Source organism: Diadema setosum, chromosome 1 (genome assembly GCF_964275005.1).
Source record: "Diadema setosum chromosome 1, eeDiaSeto1, whole genome shotgun sequence".
Classification (NCBI taxonomy): domain Eukaryota; kingdom Metazoa; phylum Echinodermata; class Echinoidea; order Diadematoida; family Diadematidae; genus Diadema; species Diadema setosum.
In genome coordinates, this window is record NC_092685.1 from 28,812,166 (window position 1) to 28,837,865 (window position 25,700).

Sequence of the window (25,700 nt, forward strand, 5' to 3'; positions counted from 1 at the left end):
ATTTCCATGCCTAAGAATGCCATAAAATGTGAAACTTACTATTTTTATCAAGCATGTTACAGTTGTGTGTGCAATGGACCAGCCTTATGCTTTGATGCTTACTCTTATGCATGCTGGACTGCATTCAAACATTCAAACATGTCACTACGAACTGAAAATCTAGGGGAAGCAAATATAAACAAGTATCAACAAATCACACAAAAATCAACAAGTGATGCCCACCAATTTTATCTGACTTTCATGGTCACTAGTGACACAGGACACACCAATATTGAAATTACAGGAACTATTTCCTTACTGCCATAGTTCACTGAAAACTTCAGCAGTAGATTACTCATCTCTCAACAATGAAACTCCACACAACTTTCACTCTTGGGGGAAAAGGGGGTGGTGGTGCATCTTCATTTTACACAGCTAGAAATAAACAACAACAACACGATCCAAACACCACATCGAAGAAGACAAAATGTGTGTCCCACGGGAGGAAGACGCTCACTCACCTGGAGATTCTCGGAATAGAAGAGACTCTTGAGGACCTGGCTGTCTCTCTTCTGCACTGCTTTGCCCTCCATTACCTTCTCCAGGAAGCCACATATATCCCTGACCTGGATGCTGTCCGGTAGCATCTCCAACGCCTGGTTAGTGGTGGAAAAAACAGAAACAGCAAACCACAAAATTACGATCAGAGATGCCTGTCACGCCAAGCAGCATTTTGCTTTTCCTTTCTCTGTCCCATGAATGTGAGGGATTCAACCCAGTGTGTAACACCGACCACCGCTGAAGTGTTTGTGGGTAGATGAAGATCTCAGCCAGTCTTGTGTGATTATCAACAGGTGCACTAGCACATATGACTGTGCACGATGAAAACATCACAATCACAAAGAGGGGTGGGGCACGATGTGGAGATATACTTTGCTTGCTTTTGATAAGGAAGTGAAGATCTAACCTGTCGGTTGTGCTTACAGCGATGTTTTTATATTTACCATAGTTTAGAATATCATAAAATTGTATTAGCATAAAAAATAAAAGAAGTTTGATATCATTACAAAAGTGGTGCGTGCTGTATAAAAGGTCAAGGAATAAATGATATGAAGGCAGTGATCACACAGTTGAGAATGACCTTTAACTATCAAGAAACTCAAGTTACTCTTTCACCTTTCACATTTATAGAGTTCAAATTACACAGTGATGTTCAATATCACTTGATGAAAATAGTGCATGCTACAAATTTCCCTATTAATAAGTCAATGCAACAGATGAGAATACATGCTTCCGTCTTACAGAAAATTTACTTCTTCCTATTTGTTATCACTCAGCATGTACACACAACCAAGAGCCCTACTGTGGTCACAGATCATACCTTGCTGGATGGAAAGTGCATCAACTCACCCTAGCAGTATCAATCTTATCGTGGTAGACCTCGAGAACATTGAGGGCAGCCTGCACGTTGGGCTCCGGGGCGGGGGTGTTGTTCATCATCAGCCTCATGGATTCCGGGTCTGGTGGACGGATGTATGTTTGAAACAGGCAGAGGTACACCTGCAGAATCATTTCCAAGAAACAATGAAAGTGAGAAAAAAAACTAGATTACACCAAAATCACTTTTCATTGATCAGATGCTGCTGTTTAATCAATGCTAGGGCTCAAAAGGAACAAGTGCAATTTGGGAAAAAGAATGCATGTGATTATGAGAGATATCAAGCAAAGTCTCAATTTGCACATAACAACTTAGTTGATATCATACATGTCTAAACCCTCATTCAATATAGTGAGCCGCATCATATCGGAAATAATTAATATGAAACAATTACCTGTGGGTTGAAAAGAAAGCCTTTTTATATTCTTGTTGTTGTGGGATCCTGATATCATGATGTTCAAAAATAAAGCAACGCTGCACACTGGCACAGGTCCGACAGTCCCTGACCAGTAAAAATCACTGTCGGACCAGTAAGTTTTTTCCAGGAATGGACTAGTAAAACATGGAAAAACTTGGTACCTACTGGTACGACCTGTCTGTCTGACCAGTAGAAAAAAATGGGTTATTATGGGGTATCATTAAGTAATTCCTGATGTTCTAATGGTGCCCAACATTACAATATTTTCAGTTATGCAAGTTATGCAAACGACTGCATGTAGCCTTATGTTTTAATACGAAGTAGTTTACTGCAGTTTAATATCCTCATCAAAAGACGCTGCATAAACAATCAATCGCTACGGGCTTTTTGAACAGCAACAAATCAATTTGTCAAAATTGTATAGTTCTCTTCAAATTTCATGGGTATGACTCACAACCATAATGTGCATTAGGGCAGTCTTTTTGAGCATGCACTATTACACCTAGTTGATTGTGTCCTGCTACAATGGTAAGTTCCCTTGATACCAGAAGCCTATCAAGAGCACAAAAAACCCTCAGGGGTTGTCATATACACACACAAGTAGATTTAACAGCTGACTTGTCAAGAGCTGTAGTTATCCCATGTCTAACACCTCTATTCAATGTGCTTAGCTTTGATTTTAATCCCTGTCAACTCCAATAAGAGGCCTAACAGCCAGTCTATAGGCAGATTTTATACAAACCTCAACATACCACAGTACTGGAGCCAGCCACTTGCCTGTTCCACTGTTAATGGCAAGTGGCTGTTGTAAGGACCATAATTTGCCTTGTGCATGTATGTATGAATGGAAACAGGGGTTGTCATATACACACACAAGTAGATTTAACAGCTGACTTGTCAAGAGCTGTAGTTATCCCATGTCTAACACCTCTATTCAATGTGCTTAGCTTTCTGTAAGATGTGGGCAATGAGTTATAGTTTCATACCCTGAATTTGTATTTGGATTGATTAACTATTTTTAAAGTTATCATTGTGGAAGGTCCCATTGTAATTTTTTGGGGGGACATACGGTACAGTGTGAATGGGCCAATGAGATATCCAGATGAGTCTTATAGAGCTCAGTGGTTGAGAACTCACATCATTTGTCCCTTCCTTCTCCATCATGGCTGTCCGTCTGCAGTACTCCTCGGCCTGCCTGGTGTCCTTCAGGATGTGTGCGTACACTGCCAGCGCTTGCTCGTGTCTGCCGAGCCTGCCGAGTAATAGCGCCCTCTCTTCAAAGAAACCTGACAGAACAAGGCAAACCAACATGTGACATCAATGAAAGGATAGTACTACTATGGAATTACAGAGCATTTTGGAGATACCTTGCAGCGCTTAGGTTGATTTTGAATCAACATATCCACCCTTTCCAAATGTAGCACCAGTTGTCTGAAATCGGTTTATTGCCACTTGGTCTAATATCAGATGGTCTACTTCCCAGTTCGTCTAACAAAACTATGGCTAAACTCAATTGCTCTACCATCAATGCCCGTTTGGTCTAATCCTCACTTGGTCTGATGTCCAGTTTGGCTAACTATCATTTCGTTTTATGACCAGATGGCCTAATTGCAATTTTACTCCTTTCAGGAACGGATTCTTTTTCCATTTTGTCTAATAAAGTGTGGGTATTAGACGAAATGGGCATAGCCCATCTGGAAGTAGACCAACTGGTAAATGAGGATAAGTGGCAACTGGACTAAATGGTCATTAGATGAACTGATTGTAGACGAAACGGGATTAGACCATGTGGGCTGAGACTAAATGGCTATTAGACAAAGTGGGAGTAGACCAAGTGATAGATCACCTCTGAAATCCACCAGAAAGAGAAACTGCAGAATTATGCAGAAATAAAAATGCTATTAATATTCTTGGCTGTTTAAGAGGTCAGTTATGTCAGTTGAAGGGACATTTCTGATTCATCAAAACTAAATATTTTGTTTTGATACGCAATGTAATTAATAAGTCTTAATATTTTGATTCTCAAAGGGTATGGTTTGATATTCTCCATGCTAAACCACATATATTTTACCACCAATCATTCCTCATCTTTCATGCATTCCAGCTCTGCTCTACAGCAACTCTCCTTTTTGCGTGATGTTGTGGCAAAGCAACGACTTACTGTCAAAGGGAAACCTGGTGAGCAGTCTCTCTGGCCGATAGTGCTGTGACGTCTCCAGGAAGAACAGCAGCTTCCTCCTGATGTCCCCAAGTTCTCCTGGCTCGGATCCCGCTCGCACAAAGGACTGACCTGTGCACAGATGCACACACAAGGAAAAAGTGAGGATTTAAAACCTTGCGGAAAACTTCTCAGAAAGCAGCTGATACAGTCATGTTTTTTTACATATAATACACCTTGTGAGATGCTCTAAAAGTGTAAATTTTCACGCTTGGCCAAGTAAACTGAATTTCATGTCGATGTGTGTTGTATTTCATTGAATGAAACCACTACATAATGTTATATGTAGCAAGCAAAAATACTGTATATATAAATGTACATAAATCAAGCCCATGTATATGTAGTAAGCTTTACACAAGACAACCTTATGGCTGAATCAGTGCTTAACCCACTGATATTCCATTCTTCATGCGAATGCTGCTCTCACTGACCGACGGGATAATCCATAGTAGAAATAACTTGCACAATGACATCATTCTAGATCTTTTCATAACCTGTGAACCGACCCACCATCCCACAGTCCCTTATCTCGCTTCCTTTCACTATCAATTGGATTTGGGCATTTACTTATGAAGTTTACAGCTAACAGAGGAGGTCTACATGTATGTGAGATTCAGCAATGCTGTATGAATACGCACTGTACTGTAGTCCCACCCATATACGTAGGTCTATGATTTAGACCACACTACCAATTAGTTTCCATTCAATATTTCTTTACATTTCTAAGCATTATACCTTATCAGTTATGTTATTGGAAAGCTTACATAACGGATACTATGTAAAAAGTGATGATTGCCTTTCCATATAAAGACTATTCCTATTTTCACAAATGGTTTCTTTTGAGTAAGTGATATGATTATTCATCAATGCGGACTTCATATTTTAATATTCATATCATGTTCATATTATGTATATTACAATAAATGCCATTATTTTCTTTTTCAACTGATACAGAGTTTTCCATACTTCTGCCCATAAGTGTCAGTGACATCAATTAGAAGTTAAGAGAACACAGCTGAGTGAACATGCATTAAATAGCATCCTGCACCGAGCTCATAAAACTGTACTACACAACAGGCGGATATAATGGGTTATAAGTTTTGTGATGCTTCACTACACATAGAAATTGGAGAGTGATCAAACAGATCGTCCAATTGGACGAGAAACTCTGATTACATCTGTGAGAAAAGTGTCTTGTCGGCAATAATACAAGTTGAAAGAAAGATATCATTCAGAGGGGTGAAGGCTCAGGTTTGAGTTTCTTCAGTTTGTCTCCCTCTACAAATGAAAATTTGTTATGATCGCAACTGCTGATCTGTAAATTAACAAACATGTCGGAAAAAAGGAACCAGTGGGACTCGAACCTGTCATCTACTGCTTTCCGGGCAGCGACACTACCACCAGGCTGTCCCTGGTTGCCGGCAGTGACTCGATGAACATGGAACAAATACCCAAGCTCCGAGATTCCGACATTGTTATGTTAAGTAGTCCAAGGCGGACAAAGCATAGGATAAATGAAAGAAAGATATCATTCAGAGGGGTGAAGGCTGAGGTTTGAGTTGTTGGGGGTTTTTTTTCGTTGATCCTACTACACAATTCTCTTGTGATACATGCAGGAAAAGAATCTAATGTGTGTGCATCCTGTTTGAATAGGCAGGGCACATCCTGCTTAAATACTGAAGGTACAAAGACACCAATGATCACACCTGAAGTGTGAATCAAAGAATGATTGTCACGTGCAAAACAGACTGTAGATAGGTGCTTCTCTGTAGTGTGTCTGTCTCCCTGGCTCTCTCTCTCTCTCTCTCTCTTTGCATGTACAGCTTACCATGTGTATAGTGACAACTAAAAGGGGGGGGGGGGTGGGCAGAAGAAGAAACAAATTGCCAATAGTAGTAATACAGTTCACACATTACTTCTCTCTTGGACAGTTTGTATTGACCACAAATGATAGTAGGAGACAGGGACTGCAAAAAACAGATTAGAGTGCATACTGTCGACTCGGAATCAGAAGACTGTCATCGCAATTTCTGGGGGTATTGAATTACTGGTATCATATTGTAGAGCGTAATCTCCTCTACATTTCTGTGCCAATTCTAAATTATTTTCATTTTCGGTAAATTGTTACAAATAATCACTGCAAATATGAATTTGTTTCAAATTTGTATTTGGAACAATACTTATAAATCTACCCACCTTTGATTAAATGACCTTTATATTGCATGAAAATTGATTGTTCCTTTTTACTTACACATGAAAATCTTAGAACCCGACAGCACCCTTCTGGTTCTCAGCTGATGAATTATATTTCCTCCCTCTTAAAGGAAACCAAAACCCAAATATGAATAACATTACCCATCACAAATTTCAGCAACAAGACAATGCAATTTGTCCATTTTATGAAAAATTACATTTACTGGAAATCACCTTATATCTTCTTCATATTGTTGTCCATACATGACATATGTCCTGAACTGTAGTAGTCCTCTTATCCAGTGATGACAGCACTGCAACTTGAAAACTTCATAACTTTAGAATCAACTGCCCAATTTTCCTCAAACTTTCGCTGATGCGTTCTACTACTATTGCTGCTTTCACTCAATCCACATTTATACCTGGGTTTTGGTTTCCTTTTATTCACGATAGACGTAGAATAGCTTACCCTCAGGAAGGGTATGCTTGTAGTCCTCCATGAGGAGCTGTATCCGGTCCTTATAGAGGTTGACCAGCCGGTTGTGGAACTCTGGCGTCTCGTCGGCACAGTTCATGATGACGTGCTCGAGGTACGGCACGGCGAGGTCCTTGGCTGTGCACATTAGGTAGTCCAGGACCCGCTCCCGGGGCAGGCCCTCGACTTCTGGGATGTCCTCTGTGAAAATCTGCCGATGGGAAATAATGCGGGATTCGGGGTCAAGCACTTGGTCGAAAAAGGCTAAAAGGTGAGCAGTGGATAAGGTTTGGTGCTCATTACAGAATGGGCTGAGAAAATTCTGTAATCTCATTGTTCAAGAGCCGTCCATCAATTATTACTGGCAGCACATTGGATATCAAATAATCATAGCGATCACTGGCGATAGACACTGTAAACATGCTATCATGCACTTGTAGCAAATTAGTTCAGCACTTGCTTCGTGCACTCAGCAAGAGATAACTAGCTGTGCATATGTGCAAATGAGTCCACACTTGAATGGTAAACATAAATGGCTGTAAGAATTGAAAGGTTAAAGGGTTGGTATGGTTTCGGTTGAGATGGGGCTTCAGGTCTCCAACCGTTTCTGATTATGATTTTTTTTTTTTTTTTTTTTGGAATGATGAGAAACCTCTTATGAAATAGGAAAGAGCATATAGTGCTAAGAGGAATTAAAAGTTATTTGATGAAAAATTGTGTCAAAGATGGGACCCACCTTTCATTAGGATGGCTCTGTTTATACTTTGTTTTTAGATATCCCAGTCATTTCAAAACCATTTTTCATTAAATAAACATTAAATTGCTCTAGAATCGTATGCTCTTTAACATTTCATAAAGTGATTTTTAAGTATCTCATAAAAAGTTACAAGCTGAATCATCATCTCAACCATTTCTATACTATCTCTTTAACACAAAAGGGTTTACCAAGAATGATACAGTTCCAAAGCTTTGAGAGTGGAAGGATATGAGAATTTAAGGGTTGACCAAAAGGCTGTCAGAATTTGAATTTTACTGAAAACAGCTTTGAAAAAGTGGTAACATTACGACAAAAGCTTCTACAAAGACTGATTAACACACACAACAACAACAGAAACACAAAACATTCGCAAATTTACAAAACATGTGAAATCTATAAACACTGTCACACAGCAAATGTATTCCATATTTACAGCTGATGGCATGGGATAACATGATCAGACCAGCAGCATCCACTACTCACTTTCAGACCGTCCTCTGGGTGAGACTTGAGCACCCACTGGGCGTACTCGCAGATCAGCTCAAAGTGATCGGCTCCTAGCCTCTGGAGGTAGGCCACCGTCCTCTCATGGCCCTTCAGGGGGCTGCTCACCTTTTGGGACTGCCTCAACAGGAGGTCAAGGGCTAAAACAAAAGATAACAAGGAGAAAAGGCTGTATGCAACTTGAAGGAGCTACTGGTAACCTGAAGCAAAATGATTACATCATACACAACACTATAAAATCCAGTTTGGGTATGCGCTAAACATCCAATGTAAAACAAAAATAATGTTGTGAATTGTGGTATTTTCATAACAAGCTCTTTTTATGTTAAAATGTCCTGAAGAACTGTTCACACAATTTCCTGACATAAATGCACTTAAAGGGATGGTACAGTATTGGTGGAGATGAGAACTGGGCTTTTAACTTTTTGCGAGATACCAAGAAAACACTTATGAAATAGTACAGAGCATACCATTTTAAGAGGAATTCCAAGTTTATTTGATGAAAATCGGGTTTGGAATGACTGGAACACCCCAAAACAAAGTAAAACAAAGCGATCGTAATAAAGTGTGGGTCCCACACTTATTAGAATTGCTCTGTTCTGGATATCTCAGCCATTTTAAAACCAATTTTCATCAAATAAACGTTGAATTCCTCATGGAATTACATGCTCTTTCATATGTCATAAGAGGTTTCTCATTATCTCACCAAAAATATTAGCAACCTGAAATTAGGTCTCAACCAAAACTATACAATCCCTTTAAAACAAACCATAACCCATTGAGGACAAGTTGATTTTGCTATAACACAGTCACGTTTCCTATAGACACCGAGTGTACTCAGGACTAGTCTTCAACGGGTTAAAAAAACCAATGAAAATATAAAAAAAAAAACAGCATGACAAAATAACTGTACATCATGAAGCTAAATCTACTCCATTTCAGATTATGCCTAACTGCTAGTGGTGCAATTAACGAACAAATCACAAAGAAACACACTAATGCATACACTTGCTGACAGAAAATAGTTGCAGGATTTTGACTATTTTTCGTTGGTTCACTCTCAGGGGTAACAGTAATCATCTCTGTGGCTAAATATTCATTGGTTTATTCAAAAAGTATGCAAACTGAATACGAGAGGCAAACCTTTTTTATGCATTCCCTTCTTTTCGTACAAGATGATGAGTTCACTGTACTTCTGGTATATCTTCAAGACCCGCTCACTCTCCTCCAGATGGCAGTTGTTGTCTTTCAGCCTCAGTAGTGGGGCAACAAGAGCGTCATTGGTCTACAGAGGATGACAGAGAAGAGGATCAAATTTTATGTTCAATGTGTGACCACGCATCACACAACCAACAAAAAGTTGCATGCCCCAATTTTATGTGAGGACTCCAAATAAGTGAAATGGGTCAACCTAGTCAATTTTTATTTTTCAATATTTTCTGAAAGAGCAATTCTTCTTCTTCATGATTTTGAGTTTGGGATCACAAGACAAATGGAAAAATGTATTTTTTTTTTATTTTTGCAGTTTTTCATGATTACTTTTTTGTAGAATAGTGTGACTCGGTATGTCTGAAGCACCCCCATATATTTCTTATACACCCTTTACACACTCTTCACTTACAACTCCAATAAACTTTTGAAAGGATGATGCCACTGCTTTGAAAGTTAGCATTCATCATAATTAGAATGTGCCAACAAAGTCTGCAAAATTTCAGCTTAAATTGACGATCCCTACATTGCGGGTAAGCATTACACACCCTCTCACCAACAACTGCTCCTGTACAGATTTCCATTCAATATTACTTCTGCATTGAAAACCATCAAGCCTGTCTACAATGACCACCCATAAGAAATATGGTCATTCATTACAGACAGATGAGCATTGAAGACAGGTCTGACGCAGTAGCCATTGTGATAGACATATTCAGTGTCTACTAATGATTCATGCGTACACCCCAATACTAGAAAGTATGCACTTGTACAAAGCCAACTGTGTTAACTGTCTTGCTCTTTCTATGCATTACTAGTTGTCATTTCTTTTCTTTTTTTTTGTTGGTAAACAACTTTCAGCAGCATTTGTTAGGTGCAGCAGCCAGCAAAGCTTTAGTAAGCAGGTTGCTCTGCTGCAATGCATTGCTGGGCAGTTGTTGCAGACACTTTAATCCTCCGGCAGAAACCAAATCTGTGGTTCCTGGTCATTTCATTGTTTTGCAATCTGCCAATAGTATTTATATTACACACACTAATAGCAATACATATTCATACACATCAATGAGTGCATGTGTAATTCAGTTGTGAATCTTGTCTTTGCAATAATAATCAATTCATTCATTCATTCATTCACTCACTTCTGTTTTTTTTTCTCAATGACTACTTACAATGCATATCCTGACAACTTTGACATAGATATCATCTATGTTGCACATCACTGCAGACAGACTATCTATCTGCACATACCTGTAAGTAGCATTTGAGTAGTGTTGTGTCTATGATGAGACTTCTTTGCCTCCTGGAGGTCACGACCTTTGACCCCTCACATATTGTGGATGGTGTGGCAACAGTCTGTAGGAGAGGAAAAACAGCAAACAAAAAAATAACATTGCTGATGATGCATAGATATGGAGGTGTACAAAACAAACATTTTTCTTCTTTGTCAAGATGGTGGATGCTGGTAACACTCAACTGCAACTCAATCATCTATTCCGCTGTGCATTATATAAAGGAGACCTCCGGATGATTTTCAGACTTTCACATTTGAACAACTACAAATTAGTTATAAGGCGCGGTCAGATTGGCAAAAGATCGAGAAGTTTAAGATCGCGATCTTTAAGATCTCGAAGTTTTGCCAGTGTGACCGCAAACTTCCCCCAAAACTTCTCGCAAAACTTCTCAATCTGTTTGCGGGCGGTGTCTTCAAAGCGCGAGACCACTGTCATGTACAGATGTGCATTGTTACGTCACAATCTCTAGCCATCGGACGGCGCACTCTTTCTTGCGCACGTACGAATGGCCCAAACTTCGCGATCTTAAACTTCTCGATCTTTTGCCAGTCTGACCGCGCCTATACTGGGTACAGAGTTTCAGAATTTATAGTGATTGGGATGAGGAATAAGAATGTTTTCAAAATGTATAATTAACTGCAATTGTAGCCCCTGTTAGGTGCAACATTAAAGATATGGTTTGTACCTTTAAGCATATATAAAATCTATGTGTATGAATGTGCCAACTCCAAAGTGAAAGTCAGCTACTGTGCAGTGAATGGACATTCCATTTTGGCCACTCATGCCATGGTCAGTCTACAGTGGACCATGCACACTGGAGTGCTCAGTGCGGTTCCAATGGCAACGCACACATGATATATGCCAGACTGGACCATGGGATGGTGAGTCACTGCACCACTCCCCTTCTCTCTCTCTTTCTCTGTCCCTGTCCCTTTTCTCTCTTTATCTCAAGTAACTTTTTTGTCTGTTTCCTAGAAACAAAGGGTAGAGAACAAAGCTCTGGAGTTGGAATATTCCATTTTTGTTAAAAGTTCGGAAGAACAATTTATTTGAGTATTTTTACTGATGAAGAAATCAGGAAATACATCTTGTTATGATTGATAAGGTGTAAAGAATAATATATGTCAATATGAGATCGATTGAATTCTTGGTTTGCGTTACCTGAACAACCAATAACCCCTCAAGTACAGTATTACCCCTATTCATCTAGCAAGATGGTACAGCCATCCCCATCTTGCATCAGCCAAGCCATCCCTCTTCCTCTTTCTGAATTTGCCTCTTGGAGGAAGAGGATGCGATTTCAACTTCTTTAGTAAAGATTCTCAACTTTCATCTCCTTTCAGGTAAGCAAATCATATTGAATCAGCCTTTTATGATATTTGAATTGAAGAATTAGTATTCGTATGCCGTTTTAGATTATTTTGCATCGGGATATAAAAGATTTTAGATGAATTTTGGTGATGTAAATCATCACAACTTAGTTACCACATGTTTATGCATATGGATAAATTGAGTGAACAATAATTTTAGTAGATTATTTGGAATATACTATCACTAGTATATTATACTAATGCCTCAAGACATGTACATGGTCATTTGTACATTTGTTCAGCTTGGTAATGCTACGCATGATGCAACAATTTTATGCTGGAAATGCTTGACTTTAAAATGAAAGTCACATTACTCTTTGATAAGCCAAATCAAGTGGTATTGTCAGGACGATCAGTTAGACTGGAGCTATCTACCTGTGGCAGCAATACTACATCAAGCTCGCAATGTATTTTTTTGAAAGCTTTGCTGAACAGATTGTGCATTTGCCATATTTACCTCTGCATGCGTTTCATGTTACAAAATTATACTAACTGGATTAATTGATAAGAATTGATGATGTGATAATTGATAATTAGATTTAAGAAATATAATGAGTTATGATTTATTTGCCATAATTGGTAATATTAATTAGCTCTTTCTGAATTTGCCTCTTGGAGGAAGAGGATGCGATTTCAACTTCTTTAGTAAAGATTCTCAACTTTCATCTCCTTTCAGCTAATTCAGCAATGAGGAGGATGGCCCTCTTACAACTAACCTAATTGGCTGAAACACAAATTCAATTACAAAACCCTCAAACAGTGTCAAATAGAATAAGGAATGAATGAAGATTAAGTTTGCCGTGTGTAGATACACACGTATAAGATAATGTGATCAAGAGTTTGGAAATGCCACTGGCATGAAGTTTTTGTAAACATTGTAAATAATGTATATGTGTTCTTTATATAAACATTAAAGGAAGCTATATATTTCCTTTAAAGACAGTTGTCTTGATAGTTATTGATTAGCAGTCATGGTAATAAATTTATTTAGATTACTCCTTACTGGTGAGCATAGTATGCATGATGGTGAGTGTAGATGAAAGTGTTTCACCATGCTGTATGTGTGAATTATGAATTGGTGTGAATGTGTATAGTTGTGACTGAGCGATGTTGATGTGACTTGTTGCACACTGTACATATGTTTGAAACCTTCCCGTAGACCGAAAGGTGGGGATATATTTTGAGTGTTAGTGTATGTTAACATAATAGTACATACACATAACAATAAGCCCAACAAAAATTCTTCCGCTGCGTATTAATATCTGTGTTTTATGAAAGGTCCTCCCCCACCCGAAAAGTTTCGGCGCTACACAATGAACAAGGATGATGACATGGCAGCCTCACCATAAGAATGCAGGAGTTGGGGCTCAAGGAAGCAGCACAAAAGGAGATGGTATGCATAGATTCTACACAAGTGAATTTGTTAAGCAAGTGGTATTGTAATGGAATTACACTGCTACATTTCTGAAATATGTGAGGCTCTTATGTCATCAACATTGTTCAGTGATATTTGTTTCATATTTTTCAGAGTATTGGTTTCTCTGCCCAAGGACCACAATAAATTCGACAAATCTACACATGGACCTGTCGATTTATGTACTATATGATGTAAAATTATGAAAATCGTCTGGAATGCCCCTTCAATATGAATACAGAATCTCATCAACCCTTTATATCCTCATGCACTTAGCTGTATGTGCCAATGCTATTTCAGAGGCATCTGGTTGATTCCTAAGGGTGGGATTTCACGGAGCACGTGAACGATTTGCGAAGGACGCGAATAGCAAAATCCAGCATCCGTATTTTAGTCTGCAAAAGATTGCCAAATGAACGTGAGGGTTTGGAAGTGTCGTCAATTGTTCGCGAATTGTTCACTTCGGCGAGAATTTCACAAAAGTTTGAAATTTTTTGCGAACCTTTTCCGCACACTTGGTCGTGATTTGCTCGTGAATTGTTCTCGAAAGTGTCTTTAAAGCCTCGTCATATGCGCAAGACCTTCGCAAGACACGCGCGATGTTCGCAAAATGTTCGTGAAACCCCAAACAGACTCTGAAACTTTGGAGAATGTCTCGCGTATGTTACGCAAAATCTGCGAAGTTTTTCCGATCATTTTACGACGTAATCGCAAACTGTTCGCGTACCTTTTGAGATATTCTTGCGAACGTTTAGCGCACGTTTGGGGGATGTATGACCTATACGTTTTCTACAAATAAAAATCGTAACATACATCTAAACATCAAACAATTATTAACAACTATAGTAACAAAAGAAATTAAAGACTAGCAATGAGAAATAAATGTTTGATATACAAAAAAAAAAATCGTAGAATACACTTAAAATTAATCTAAAGTATGTAAAATTTCATTTGAACTATAGAGATTATGTGTTGGAGGAACTGCAAAAAAAAAAAAAAAAAAGATCAAAGGCTTTACTAGTGGAGATATGTCCTATAGGAAAAAAAATGTAGGCAAGCACACGATAGAGAAATGAGAGAAAAAGAAAGGAGAAATAGAGGAAAGAAAAAAATTCAACTCAAGACAGCTTCCACCTCTCCTTGGGTACATTTTCTCCCATGATTATTGAAAAATTTTTCGTTGTTCGCATTTCCGTCGCGTGTTCTTCGTGTACGTAACATGCTGTACTTTAGCAATGATACACACGACATTCGCACATACGTCGTGGAAACTTCGCGCAAATTGCGCAAGAATAGTTTTCGGCTTCATTGTCGGAAAACATTCGGAGAAAAACTTTTCCGAATGTTGGATTTTGTCATTCGCGTCCTTCGCAAATCGTTCGCATGCTCCGTGAAATCCCACCCTTACAAGTTAGCCATAATTTGAGTTGCATAAATGTACCTTGGTGTAGCAAAGGTCACTGTGCTGTAATAGCAATTTGGAGATAACCCCTATTCACTGATATATTGTCCAAGGACAAATGTGCTGACTAGCATAGAGGACACGACAACAGCTGTGTTTGTGATGAAGAGAGTGCAGAAATGGTTAATGAAATGTCAGAATCTGAGAATCTCATACTCCATTTATACACAAAGTTGGGCCTAGGAGTGCTCCTAAAGCACTTCGAATTACGCCCCTTTGAGTCTGTTCACACAGAGAATCAGCACTGAACGAGACCACATGCAAAGTGGGTTAGAGGGGCATAATTGTCAATGTGGCTTTTGGGTGCGGAGGAACTTCCAACATATAAACTGTGCGCATATTGTATTAAAGGGTGTGTACAGTTCTGGTCGAGGTGAAGATTTAGCTTTTAACGTTTTGCGAGATATTCAGAAACCACTCTATGAGATGTCAAAGAGCATGCAGTTCTAAGGGGTATCAAAAGTTTATTCGATTAATATCTGTTTTGAAATGGCTGAGATATCCAAAAACAAGGTGAAAAAAAGAGATCCTAATAAAGTTGTGGCATGTTGCCTTTTATTATTAGCACTTTTTTGGATATCTCAGCCATTTGAAAACCAATTTTCATCAAATAAACGTTGAATCCTTATTAAAATTACATGCTTTCATATTTCATAAGAGGCTTTTCATTATCTCACTTAGGAATGTTCAAAAAATGAATCCCTACCTCAACCAGTTCTGTACAGTCCCTTTAAACTGCTGCAAGCCACTTTCACAGCATTTGAATGTTGGTGACCATTCATACAGAGTTTAGAGCGCTCCAAGAGTGCTCTTGACCCTAGCCTCAAGAGGGGGATACCTCTAGAGTGCTCCAGGGCCCAATTGTCTGTTGATTTTGTAACAAAGAGTTTAGAGGGCTTCAGAAACACTCCTGGGGTGCTCTAAATGCCCTGTATAAATGAGGAGTCAGGCATGGCCAACAGAAATGGAGAGGTAAGGCAATGGATGGAAGGGTAGGGATGGGGAAAAGGATGGCAGACAGAGGGGGTAATGAATCTTCACCTGCTGGTTGCACTCCTTGGCCAGATCCTGTCTCTTCTGTGTCAAATACTCTATGAGGGCAGTCAGACCCTTTTCAAGGTTAGCGCCACTGAGCTCTGTCGGGTTGCTGGGATACTGCAGGACTAGTCGGTACTCCTTTGGCAAGAGGTCTGGGAAGAGGCCTATGACCTGGGCTGGGTCTATGGGTGTTTTCAAAAAACATAAGAGACAAATGATCATTTCTTAGACTTATCATTCCAAGTGTACTTCCAATCTTCAGAGGAATTTACTGGATTATGCATCACCTTACTTCTTGCACAATATCAAATTGTATTTAATCACTTGATAGTGATTTAAGGAGTTGTTGGGGCTCAGTGGTTAAGACCATGGACTATCAATCACAAGGTCCCTGGTTCAAATCCCCTGGCTGCAGTGGATGCGCCCCTAGGCTAGGCATCTCATCCTTACTGCCTAGTCCTTTGGAGTGGACTGACAGCAGTTGTCTCATGGTTGCTTGCCCACAAACATTTATGGTTTCCTAAGCAATCATGTGAAACAACACTCAATTTAAATAAATTCATATCAATCTCATTTAATATACTTTGCTTGGCCTCATCAACATTTGAATTAGACAGAGGCCATGAGGCCAATGGTCATGATGCCCCACCAACTCACCGCCATGCCCCTCCAGAATTTGAGGAGATTGATACTAGCCATGACCCCTCTCTGGTAAAAGTAGCTAGAAAATCCATCAGATTTGAAGACAGATACTTATTTTTTCTCTGAATTTTTATAGAATTGTATACTACATAGTAATACAATATCCTCTCCAGGCCATATCTATTTGAGGCGGTCCCACCACTTGTAACTTTTCATTCACACCAAATCTTGCACCACCCATAAATTTGAATGGTTAAACAGTATGTACTTCATACAACACTGTTTGGGAAATCACATTATTAAATTCCTTAAGACATTGAACATAATGAGGAATAATGAATTAAAAATATGGGTGACTATCAACATGATTACAGCTAATTTCCATGAAAGCCATACATCATCATTGTAAATTCATCACCTTCTCTGATTGAAATGCATTATTATTTTCAGTATTGTATCTTGTCTCCTGTGTTCAAGCTATGTCAGCTTGTAGACCTTTGATTTTTTTTTTTTTTCACTGTACTTATGGTAACTGTTGTAATAATGTACATGACATAATTTCAACTAACTCTGTATATGAAACAGGTTTCTCTAGATGAATAAAATACAAGTGGCCGATGACTGGTTCTGTTTCATAGCTAAGCATGGCATTTAAAGCTCTCCGTACCAGTCCCAAGTTTTGCAAACATCTTCATGGACTCCTCGAAGCGGTGCTGCTGGAACAGGTCAAAGGCGTAAAGATTCTGAATGTGCTGTATTCTTCGCTGCCTGTCAGCCTCCACTTCATCTGTCATGTACTGTACAGAAATGAGATGAACTTGAGTAAAGAGATGCTGTTTCATCTTTCATTTTCTGTAACATGTAATTATAAAACTAAAAATGTCACTATGGCGACTAATATGCCTCTGCAATACTGACTGATTCTCCCAATAGGTCCAGTGTATATCTTGACAATGTGAGACGACACTTCCACATTATTGGCAAAAAATTAAAATGACATGTTATGTCACAAATGTCTTGAGTGTTTACTTTCCTCGAACTAGATTTCATGTGGGTGGATGGCCAAATTGTCTAAACCTGAAATCATAATGCCTCTGGCGACACTTCATGGTGGAGACATAAAAATGGGTAATTTGGGCAGTCTCTCATTGATATCACCAGTGTTCACAGTGCCACCTTCTCATAAGCAAGTTATAACTTGAGATTATTTTTTTATTATTACATTACGTTATCTGAACAACATTCCGCTACAGTACTGTACCCAGCATATAAACAAAAACAAGTATAAAGACAAACTAAGAAACCAATACGTTGTGAATGAAATCAGTAAACCTTGGGGGCCCTATCTTTATAGTGAGGACCCTGGATGGTTTGGTCACTATCCATAACCAGACTGCACCAGATGAGCTAACGTGAAAACACATTGGTCTACATAATATATTAATTTAAGACACATTATACACACATGCCCTCCAATTCAGTAAACAGGAATAATGAAGAGAAAATAATGCCAAAAAAGGAACTTTTACCAATCGCCCATGCATCACTTCTAATAGCAGGTGTTGACAAACACAGGAACATGACATTGAATGAAACCTCTTCTTTCCTAAGAAATAGGAGTGTTCCTAGTACATGGGAACAGTTGGCAGGTATGTACACATCTAAATGTTCATGCCTTTCTCAAATCGCATCAACTTTTTCTCATCTTTATTGTCTTGATTCTTATGTAGCTGAATATCATTCATTTCAGCACCTATTTGCTCAAAAGGAACTTGCTACAATTATCATATCCACAAAGGCTAACTGCATTGCATGCTGTGAAGCTGTCAAAACTCACTGCTAGATGAAGAGCCAGCTCAAACTGCTTATCTTCCACGAGCTGCTGGATCTGCCTAGGTAGGGGAACAGGCTCCAACCTCCAGATATAGTTATTTGATGCCACATAGACGTGCCCACTGGAACACAACACAGGCATCACAACACATTGTAGAAGTGATATTACATGTCTGGAAATAATGATTTGTATATTTGAAAAATATATCCCAGTATGTTTAAATAAAAACAAACGGACAGCATTTCATTTTCCCCAGATTGCATTCTTCTCTTTTATGCATGCACATCTATGTCTTGATTTATATTTTATATGACAGAACATCTCAATAATACCCATTGTCAGTCTAGCAAAGCAACTACACTAGTGGTCATAGAAAGCTTGAACAATGTTTATGCTACATACAGTTAAACTCGCCTAAGTCGACATCGCATATGTCGAATAATCGCGCAAGTCGATAATTTTAAAAAGTCCCGATTTTTCCCCATTGACTTACGTGTATTAATTCACTCATAAGTCGAATTTTTTAAGTCGAATACTCGCTTAAGTCGATGAAATTCCAAGAACACTTTCACGGAAAAACCATTGAATTCACTGTGCCTAAGTCGAATAAGATTTTATTGTGTAATAAATCACTGTCAAAATCACGAGACGCCAGTTTTTGTTTACATACAGTATATACCAAAAGAAACTGCGTAAATAAACATTAACGTTTCATTAACGCAAGCGGTTTCACCTGTATCGTTAGTAACGCAAACTAACGATCGGGAAAATTAACGTTTGTAGCAACGATGAGTAACGATCCCTAGCGCAAATTAACGATGTTTTGTTAACATTAACGATAGGTAACGCAAGAACTCACGCGAGATTTTGGTTTTGTAACGAGACCTGGTGAAAGGACGACGTAGCCCCTGCCGAGTGTAGCGATCTATGCCTTATATTTAGCGGAGTCTTTTCGCGAATCGAATCACGATTTCGCGAATGGTTAATTTGCGACCGGAGTCGCCAAAAACGCACGCCGAGCCACCAAAAAAGCCGAATGTTTGCCTTCAGTTTTGGAAATGAAGCGGTAACAATCGGTTCCATAAGATGCTGAATAAAATAATGTCAGATGTTTGCTCTTTTAATTTTGGAAATGAATAACGGTAATATTCGATTCCGTATAATACTAAAATAAATGTCGGATGTTTGTTTATACTTTTGGAATGTCAGAGATTTGATTTTGCGTTCGGAAATGAATAAGGATAAAAAAAAAGTATCCGGAAGATGCTGAAATAAATGTCGAATGTTTGCTTTGACGTTCGGATATGAAAAATAATGATATTCAACTCCATACGATGATAAAATAAATGCCGGATGTTTACTTCTACGTTCGAAAGTAAATAACAATTACATTCAGCTCCGGAAGATGCTAAAGTAAATGTCGAATTATCCCTTTGACGTTCGGAAATGAATAACAATAATAATCAACTTCGTACGATGATGAAATAAATGTCGGATGTTTACTTTTACGTTCGAAAGTGAATAACATTAACATTCAGCTCCGGAAGATGCTAAAGTAAATGTCGAATTATCCCTTTGACGTTCGGAAATGAATAACAATAATAATCAACTTCGTACGACGATGAGATAAATGTCGGGTGTTTGCTTTTACTTTCGAAAGTAATTAGCAATAACATTCGGCTCCAGAAGATGCTAAAATAAATGTCAGATGATTGTTTTTACGTTCGGAAGTGAATAGCAGTAATATTCTTCTCCATACGATGCTATAACTGTCGGATTTTATTTCGAAATGAATAACAGTAACATTTAGCTGCGTTTGATGGTAAAGTTAATGTTTGATATTTGCTTTAACGTTCGGAAATGAATAACAATAGTATTCAACTCCGTCCGATGATAAAATGAATGTCTTATGTTTGCTTTTATGTTCGAAAGTAAATAGCAATACATTCAGCTCCGGAAGATGCTAAAATAAATGTTGAATGTTTGCTTTGGCGTTCGGAAATGAATAACTATGGTATTCAACTCAGTACGATAATGAAATAATTGCCGAAAGTTCGCTTTTACGTTCGAAAGTAAATAGCATGTAACATTCGACTCCTGAAGATGCCAAAATAAATGTCAGATGATTCTTTACACTTTCGGAAGTGGACAGCAGTAACATTCGGCTCCTTACGATCATAAAATAAATGTCGGGTGTTTGCTTTTGAATTTGGAGATCGAATAACGGTAATATTCTGCTCCGTACGATGCTAAAATAAGTAACAGATTGTTTCTTTTACATTTGGAAATGATTAACGGTATCAATCGGCTCATTTAGATGATGAAATAAAAAGCGGATGTTTGCTTTCACGTTCGGAAATGAATAAGGATGATATTCAGCACCGTAAGATCCGAGAATGAATGTCGGTTGCTTGTTTTTACATTTGAAAATGATTAACGGCAACATTCGGCTCCGGAAGGTGTTAAAATACTTGTAAATGGTGGATGATTGCTTTTACAATCAGAAATATATAACGGTAACTTTCGGACCGAACGTAGGACCGATTTAGTTTTGCTTTTTTTTTTTTTTTTGTTTGTTTGTTTTTTTTTGTTCAGGCCACCAAAAAATAAAAGTCAATCATTTTGGGGCCACCAAAATAAAAGTTAGTTTGGAGCCCTGGCCTGCATCAATGTGGATAAAGTGTCTTGCTGAAGGGCAAATATCGGGCACACCGCTCCAGCAGCCTCTCGGCTCCAGAGTAGACAACATACATGTACATTCAAGTAACTTTAAGTCGATTTTTTTCGACTTACGTACAAGTCGAAACTCGCCTAAGTCGATGTGTTTTGCTCAGTCCCGAGAAGATCGACTTATGCGAGTTTAACTGTATGTATATACAGTGTACATGGATTGATATGCTATAACATTTACACTTCATCATCTCATCAATCCTTGTCCTACCAAGCCCATCTTGTTCCAGTCTGCTGAAGTTTTTACCCACTCGCAAATAAGTAGGGAAGTCCTGATAATCGCGAAAAATTAGACCCGTCAAATATACGGTGTATGCAATATACCTTAAGCTCTAACAGTAGCACCACTCACCTTCCTTGTGTGATGTATTTTGGCTTGTCCACTTCTATACTCTGGACCAATAAACGAGGATCCACCGTCCTGACTTCAACATACTTGGGAAGCACGGCAATGATGTATGGTTGATCATGCTCTGCAGATTTTTTTTCCCAAAGATATTATGTAAATTGTTGTTGTTAATAACTCAAAAGGAGAAAACAAAATTAATACACATAAAACTTTACATTCCAAAGGACATTCTAAGGCTGATGCTCAGATACTTATTTCCCACAGGCAGTGTTATGGAATGAATCCCAAACATTAAGTTTCTTCCCCGTTTTTCCTGTGCCCATGTCAGGAAAAATATGAACAAAGAACATACTGGGCTAATACAAATACATAGTGTAAAAGTTGTACCACTCTGGTGTGGTCCATGGCTAATAGTGTCGTATTGCCGCAGAGGAATCTGCAAAGAAAATGGAAGGCCATTTGGATGTTGTGCTGGGAAGAATAAATGGGTACATACACACATACATACATACATTGTACATGTCATTCCTGGGGTGACAAGACCTCATATCCTCAAATCATGAAATTTTAGGGGAGTGAAAGAATTTTAACATTTTGCAACATTTGTGCAAAATAACATCAATATTGACATGAAATAATGTAGGGACTTTGTTTTGAATTGAATCAATAATACATTGCTCTGTTTCAAAACTCCAATCAGTATGTTTAATATTAAAGGTGAGTTCGGAGGTTTTTAACATATACCAATTGAGATACAAGGTCTATCACCCATGAGACAATATACATTTACAATATTTTGGCTTTCTAACAGAGCAGTGACAGCCCGTCACGGCAAAGGCAGTCCGGCAAATGCTCACCTAATACTAGGGGGAAGTCGGACCAAGTGAGGGCGTACTTCTTGGCGGGCTGCCCCTCTGAATCGATGATGATGCTCATGTTGTCCCTGCACAGCGCCAACATGTCCTCCGACAGCTTGGTGACGGTGGGCTCCGCCTGGGAGGCGTTGCCGGTGGTGAACAGGTCCTTGGGCTGACCGTTGTCAATCTGACCATCAACGAGAGACACACACAACATGAACAGATCACTCAGATGTGTGACATGTCAATGAACACTGGCTTGTTTCCTGCAGTTGATAATGATATGACTTCAACCATCTCATTCTTCTTCTGTCTTTTTTATATACTGTAAAACACAATATTTTCACAGCATGAAATTTTCGCGAATTGGAGCTGACGGCCTTCTATGCGGCATGAAATTTTTGCAAGTTGCCTCTGACATTCAATACGTATAGTGCAGACAAGAACTTTCACATGCATTTTAATTTCGCGAATCTTGGCTCTCGAGAAATTCACAAAATTAAAATGCATGCGAACATTCCTCGTTTTACAGTAACTGATTGGGTAGTATGTTTAACAGAGAAATTTACACATATTGGAGAAAGTTTACTCTTCAGTAACATATGCAAGTATAACTGTAGTATCAGAACATTACTTTTGATCTAACAACCATCTCTTCTTATTTTGATGCTTCTCGTTACTCATTCTCTGACTTTAAGCAAAGTGTTAGCTGAGCTTTACAAGCACAGTCCATTTTTGCTTGTTTTCTTTTTCCCCCGCACAGAGGGAGCAATGTGCTCTATGGCAACAAAAACCTTGTTGTCAGAAATTCTTTGGAAAGATTCCAATAAAACTTCATGCTCCATTATTGCAAGAGTTAATCCTGCAGCAGTTGGCTAGAAAATCACTGAGCATTGACAAAAGGGCTCCGTTGACATGTGACTTTAATATGATAAAAACAAAAGCCTAGCAACAAACAGAAACAAAACAGAAAAAAAAACCCTCAACTCAGCCAAACTTTGTTTGTGTGTGTGTGTGTGTGTGTGTGTGTGACAACAATGTATTGCAAAACATTGATCATGCCATGAACAATGGACTGACTCTACAGGCATTTTCTAGCATTACATGAAACAATGCAGTGTGTATTATTTAAGGCAAATACCACTTTGTACAAAAATGCACTCTTTAAAATATATCTCTGGTTTTTAGGTAAATACCACTTCTTACAAAAACAGATGCATTTACACGTACAAAATAGCAGGTTACCGAGTGCGCTCCAAAACTTGATTTTTTGGCAACTGTTCAGACGCTCCAAATTAGCGGGTTAGTGATCGCGCTTGGAAACGCAAGTTTTTTTTGCAACCGTTCACATGTACAGAAATAACCAGCTAATTGTCGATCAATAAATTGATAAAACAATTGTTCTTGTGCCTCACGGTGGTGTGGAGTGCACGCTATTGTGACATTCACTTTGCATGATGGGACATATGATATAAAAACTCGAGTTTCTAAACCCGACCGTTCACACATACCACCAGGGCAAATTAGCGCGCTTATTCAGAAATAAGAGCAAGATTTCTTGGGTTAAGCATCGCACTGCTGATTGTTCTAATTTTTGGGTTTTTTGTGTCCACACGTGCAAAAAACTTCAGTTTGCTAGTGGGTTACAAAAGTTTGAGTTTTGTAACCTGCTAATTTGTGAACATGTGAACCCCCCTAATGTGTACTTTAAACTATATTTTTCTTTTTTCTCAAAAGAAGAACATTGGAAACGTCTTGTATGGTATTGCACTATTGTATTCCTTGGAAAACAAGAGTCCTTGGTGTATGCTTACAACTTGGCAGTATTTCTCACCAGTGTTATGCTGCAGTGTTCTCTCTGAAATGTATGCACACTTATTTCTTGATTTTTGGCTTCATACAAGGATTATGGGGCCTATGGTTTTTTAGCCGTTAATGTGTTTGATCTTGTGTGCTGATTTTTTGTGTGTGTGCTCCACTGCCCCACATCATTCAAATGTTGCTATGGAGGTGCACCATGGGAAAATCAAGCCATCTACTGTATTTTGTGATGGTGCCCCAACTGACTGCACTTTTACACACACACAAAGAAAAATGTGAATTTTGCAAAGGTACAATTGTGTGTGGTCCACAAGCTATATCACAGAACAGATTTCCATCAAAGATTTCATTGAGCATAAAAGTTTACTATGTGTAGAAGACACAGATAGGCTCAGCGCCATATATAAAGAGAGTCTGGACAACTCCTAAATTGGACGCCAAGTTGTTGCTCAGCATATTACGCATTACAGGGTTAGCGTGTACGCTCAGACGTACCAATGAAAACCTACCAAATAAGGGGCAGTGAACAGTGGACACTGCAATCCCAATCACAGGCTTTAAAACTCATAAACCGAAAACCGAGTTGGCCAGACTCTCCTTATATACAGCACTGGATTGGACAGGCTTAGGTGGTGCTGCCCTCATTGATTGGTCTTTTACAAGGCCAAAAGTTACATACACCAGGTAAACATGATTGGAAACCGCTATATGAATATCAAAGATGATTTGGCTGTTACTTTAGAACGCATTCAAATTTAACATGGAGCTGTAAATTCGATCACTGTAGATTTGGCTAATGCTGCCCACTGTGTTGTTTCAGTTTCAATTTCATTTTTATTTCACAATATAACATCAAGAATGATAGCACAAATTCTTGTATCTTTGTCAATAACAAACAAAAGAATATACCACCACACACAGTAATTATAATGATAACTAGTCAAAATCAAAATTGGGTTGTACAAAGAGAAGTATTGACAGAACCTACATAAAAGGAAGCTTGTTTGGCTGTAAGCTCCGAATAAGAAGTGTTTGTAAATGAGAAACAGAGAGCGGATATGAGAAGTTCAGATGAAGTGAATTAATAATACCAAGTAAAGGAATGAGGAATGCCTATATGATAATATTGTGATCTTTAATAGGGTCAAAGGTCAACTTGAACAGAAATTCTTGTGTGTGCTCCTGAGGCCCTCCTGAAGCCCTATACATTTGTAATGCAGTGCAGTGAGTATTTCTAGCTTCAAATTGATAGTACTTAAGTGTGAAAGTTTAACAGGAAATACCACATTAATTGGAGGTCCTTTTTTCTGCATGTACAAAGATAGGGGGTTTAAATCGACACCCCCCTATTAGGTTGCCCCTTACGTTTATGAGGAAATAGTCCCTTTTGAAGCCGACACACAGGGAGTTCCCACACCATGACATAGCCTTGGGGACATCTGGCACACCAAGATCTGGCTGTAGGTACAAAAAGAACAACATTAAAATTTTATACAAAGATCAGAGCAGAGTGTATAAAATCTTACAATTCCCTTTTATTGCCAAGGGGCAAATCAAGTCATACATACAAAATCCAGTATCCTCATTCCACATAAAAATTCACAAGTTAAACTATCAATAAGAAGCTCATAGTAATAACAAATTTTAAGTGTTTCTAAACACATATACATGCAAATTACTTCAACATCTAAGAAACCAAG

General features: G+C 38.6%; 1 protein-coding gene across 1 annotated transcript in view; it reads right to left on the reverse strand.

Annotated features, from left to right (window-relative positions):
* LOC140229290 (vam6/Vps39-like protein) overlaps positions 1-25,700 on the reverse strand; it is a 98,289-nt gene that overhangs the window by 57,786 nt on the left and 14,803 nt on the right. The window contains exons 6-19 of the mRNA XM_072309568.1: positions 25,366-25,458; positions 22,180-22,366; positions 21,326-21,446; positions 18,247-18,364; positions 17,077-17,206; positions 15,771-15,949; positions 10,440-10,544; positions 9,126-9,267; positions 7,962-8,122; positions 6,716-6,932; positions 3,997-4,125; positions 2,973-3,121; positions 1,390-1,539; positions 501-635 (exon numbers count right to left, since the gene is read on the reverse strand). Coding sequence (XP_072165669.1) covers positions 501-635; positions 1,390-1,539; positions 2,973-3,121; positions 3,997-4,125; positions 6,716-6,932; positions 7,962-8,122; positions 9,126-9,267; positions 10,440-10,544; positions 15,771-15,949; positions 17,077-17,206; positions 18,247-18,364; positions 21,326-21,446; positions 22,180-22,366; positions 25,366-25,458 — 2,016 coding nt within the window. The remainder of the gene's footprint in view (positions 1-500; positions 636-1,389; positions 1,540-2,972; positions 3,122-3,996; positions 4,126-6,715; positions 6,933-7,961; positions 8,123-9,125; positions 9,268-10,439; positions 10,545-15,770; positions 15,950-17,076; positions 17,207-18,246; positions 18,365-21,325; positions 21,447-22,179; positions 22,367-25,365; positions 25,459-25,700) is intronic.